At 35.8% G+C, this 3,944-nt stretch overlaps 1 protein-coding gene across 2 annotated transcripts; it reads left to right on the forward strand.

The window, feature by feature from the left end:
* Window positions 1-615: 615 nt before the first annotated feature.
* gemin7 (gem (nuclear organelle) associated protein 7) lies at window positions 616-3,616 on the forward strand. Of its 2 annotated transcripts, none has more exons than XM_062419417.1 (2): window positions 616-653; window positions 2,009-3,616. In XM_062419417.1, the coding sequence occupies exon 2, from the start codon at window positions 2,030-2,032 to the stop codon at window positions 2,414-2,416; it is 387 nt and encodes a 128-aa protein (XP_062275401.1). In that variant the 5' UTR covers window positions 616-653; window positions 2,009-2,029; the 3' UTR covers window positions 2,417-3,616. The 2 variants fall into 2 exon arrangements, with proteins under 2 accessions (XP_062275401.1, XP_062275402.1); XM_062419418.1 differs by having other exon boundaries at window positions 619-649.
* Window positions 3,617-3,944: the final 328 nt, after the last annotated feature.

Here is a 3,944-nt window from a genome sequence, read left to right on the forward strand (position 1 = left end):
TAATTTTCCTGGGTAGTTATATTTTTGACAGTCCATATAAACATAGAACTGTGTGATTATGAGAATGGACATAAAATGTTTGCCCTTTTTCTGAGGAACACTCATATGAATGACAATAAAAATGAATTACTGGCTTTATTCTTGAGGATAACTAATATAAGGGCATAGATGACACTCCAATGAACATAAAACAACCTTCCAGGGAACTGTGTCTGCTGTTTTATTTAGATGCTTCTTTGAAAACCTCAAATGGCTTTGACCTATATATCAACACTGAGCCATCAGTCAAGCCAAATTGAAATGAAGCATAGACAGCAGCTTTAAAAAAAACAACCAACCTAACTACACTTCACACTACAATACCCTGTAATGATTATGATTATGTTTATGGTTAATAAACATGTTGGCACTAGTAGAACACAGCACAGGACACACGAGGATAAAATGAACATTTTTTTAGAAATATGTTAGAACAATTAGATTATCTTTTTTTTTTCTTCACCTTCCAGTCAGTCCAGCAGGTGGCAGTACTGGGAAACTACCATGCTATCCACCAATTAACGTAAAGGAGAAGAGGAAGAAGAAGAAAGAGAAGAGGAAGAAGAAGAAAGAGAAGAACACGAGAGTAACAGGCGCACGCTGCTGTTTGGTCTGTATGTGTTTAATTAGACCTAAAGAGGCTTTCTAAAGTGTTAATGCATATCTGATGAAAACAAGGATGAAAAGCGTATTTTGTGGTCATACTATGATGAAACAATGTAGTGTAATATATTATAAAGCTCATATGAGAGTTATCTGAGCTGTAGGTTAGCTACACGGTCACACCAAGATGGTAACTTTGAAACAAAGTTTGATGTAATCTAATTTATGACCTACATTATGTTGGCTTTGTAGGCACAATATGCAATCAGAAGAAAATGGTAAAATAAGAGGTGAATGCAAACGTCCGAACACAAATAACAAATCGATTAATATAGTGCAATAAAAATAAATGCATGTAGGTAATGAGTTTATACCTACCTTTTTCATTGTCATTTCATATATCAGTTTTTATTCTTGATTTATACATGAATTGTTAAGTTTTAAATTGTTCCCTGGATCCAGTGGTGGAAAAGTATTCAGTTTAAGTAATAGCACAAACACAGCAATGTAAAAAACACTCCATTATACCGTAAGTTAAAGTCCTGCATAAAAAAATCCTACATAAACATTATAAAGTCCTTATTTCATCCCTCTGACTGGTATATTATTATATATGACACAGTTAGATTATTAATACTGAAGCATGGAGCTAGTTCCACTACTTTATATACAGTTAGATACACTGTATATAAAGATACACACACAGATTCACTACTTTCAACCCCTGATCCATATTCCACTACTAATATAATATAATTTACTACTAATACTATTTTATACTACTTTATAGTTAACTAGTTTAATCCAATAATTCCCAACCTGGGGGTCGAGCTCCTTCAAAGGGTCACTAGATAAATCTGAGGGGTCATGAGCTGATTAATGGATCAGACCTTTGTTTTGTTTTTCTTTTCTCCTCTCCCATTAATCTACTTTCAAGTTTTTATGAAATATCGCATCATTTGTACAATTATAGAAATTAAATCATGTGAGAAGTTAAGAGGTAAAAATCACTATTTGATGGAGCTGTTAACTCATAAACTCATTTTTAACTGGTTATATTATACATTGTGTAAAATCTTAACCTGAAAAGTAACAAAAATTGTCTAATAAATGTAAATATTTCCCTCTGAAATGTAGTGGAGTTGAAGTATTAAGGTCCATCAAATGGAAATACTCAAGTTAAGTACAAATACCTTAAAAATTTTACTTGAGTATAGTACTTTAGTAAATGTACTTAGATCTAATAAGATCGAATGTGAAATTTTTAAATGTCTCGTTTTGTTTGTCCAATAATAAAAAACCTCAATATATTCCATTTACAGTAATTCATCAACACATTGTTTCTTTTTTTTTTTTCCTTTCATAGGATTTGGCAGAAAGAATCAACATGGCAACACCAGTGTCTGTTTTACGGCTGCCTAAAGGACCCGACCCCAACAGCCGTGGATTTGACCCCAAATCGCCACGCTTCATCGCTCTCTGTCGCACCTCCATTTCCACTTCGGCTGAGTCAGAGATGGATCCTGAGCATCTGCAGAGAGAGCAGCACGCACGATCTGTGCTGAGAGAGAGTTTCCTCAGGTGTCTCCTCACTATGGCCAACAAGAAGGTTCAGTTTCACATGTATGAGAACGTGAAGGTGGAGGCCACATTTGGAGCATCTGACATTGACGTGCTGAACTTTCAGGTGTCAGATCTGCAAACTCCAATCGGGGTGCAGAAAGAGGCACTGATCAGGTCTCAGGACGTGATTTCATACACATTTGATGTATGAACACGTTTGGTTTTGGTTATGCTGGAATTGAGGTTGTCTATAAAGTTGGTTATATTTTTTGGAGAACGGTGAAGCTACAAGTGATGTTTTCATTGTTTTGTCAGTGACCGCATTCAAAGACCTTACACTGACTAGCAGTTTCCCTTTTCCAGCACAAGAGGGTGCTGTATACCTGTGTTTCCAGAGTCATGTCAGACCCTAATGCAAGAGCTTGTTCAGATTTGCACCAGGGTGTGGGTGATGCTATTGACAGATATCAGAAGATTTGTGATAAGGTATTGACTAAAACACTGATGATGTGATGATGCTCTGCTGATGAGTACTTCTGCCTCTAGAAAATCTTTACTCACATTTTGGGTTTATTTCTCTCAGCTGTAACAGTTGTAGCACTTAGTGGAAAACTAGTAATAAGATCAACATCAAATCAAAATCCCACCCAGTGTCTATCTATACAGCCTGATACATCAATATGTGTACATAATGTTTCTGCTCTGCATTGTGAGGCTTTCTCAAGGCTGTTATCGCAGATGTCTTTCTGTGAAAGATGTGAAATCAAGTTATTATTCATGTTCGTGTTGACAAATTAAATTTTGTCTCATTTCATGTTGATGTAAATGAAACATTGCACTTCTGTAGAGTTAACTATTTTGTATTTTATTGTCCATTCTGTATCTGGTTTAGAAAAAATATTAAACAGCACGAATGTACAATATTGGGATTTCCTGAGTAGTGACACTCAAGGTACATGCATAACTTACACTGAATGTATCAGATACTTGGGAGATATTTGCTAACAAAGGTGGGGCAATGACCCTCAGCAGAGAGAGGCTTGTTCTTGCACCTGTGTCAGCAAGTAGCCACCCTGCTGAAGGGCCCTCAACCTCCAGGTTTGCCGTACTGCAGCTGACCTGTCTGCATGAAGAAGAGAGCCAAAATATTTGTTTTCACTTGCAATAACTGCAGCATTACACAGTTAGCTCTGGTGTTTTTTGGCCACACAGAGGCCATCATTATGAGCAGGTAGAGATGTTCAATTTTACAATTATTCAAGGTCTGTGACATCATAACCTTAATTAATGCAGCTAACCAATCAGCTGGTACCCTGACTGGCAGGCAAATATGAGATGTTTCCAAACACCTGTTCCTGCTTCTAATGGTGGTTAAAGAAAAAGTGAAAGCTTAAAACATCAATTAAGCATCTGTTGTTTTTTGAGGTGATTCTACTTTTATACATTCTTCATAGCAGTGGATCTCCACTGTCTGTATTTCCACTCACTATTTAAATATATAAAAATACATGTAAAGAAAAATAAAGAGGTTCAATCTGAGATCCTGAACACATTATGGGGCAGATTTTGATGAATAAATCAAATTTCTGTTATTTCAAGCCCTCAGAAGGTCCAACTTTACTGTATGTCAGAGCTATGTTAACTGCATAGTATATATCAAAAACACAGCAAGACATAATTTGGTAATGTTCAAAATCAAAAGAAAACAATCCTAACTGTTTAAATCATATTATATTCCT

The sequence above is a fragment of the Scomber scombrus genome, chromosome 5, assembly GCF_963691925.1.
Source record: "Scomber scombrus chromosome 5, fScoSco1.1, whole genome shotgun sequence".
Lineage (NCBI taxonomy): Eukaryota > Metazoa > Chordata > Actinopteri > Scombriformes > Scombridae > Scomber > Scomber scombrus.

What these genes read in the sequence shown, in the direction of transcription:
- gemin7 (XM_062419417.1), top strand. Translation starts at nt 2,030, where the DNA reads ATGGCAACACCAGTGTCTGTTTTACGGCTGCCTAAAGGACCCGACCCC.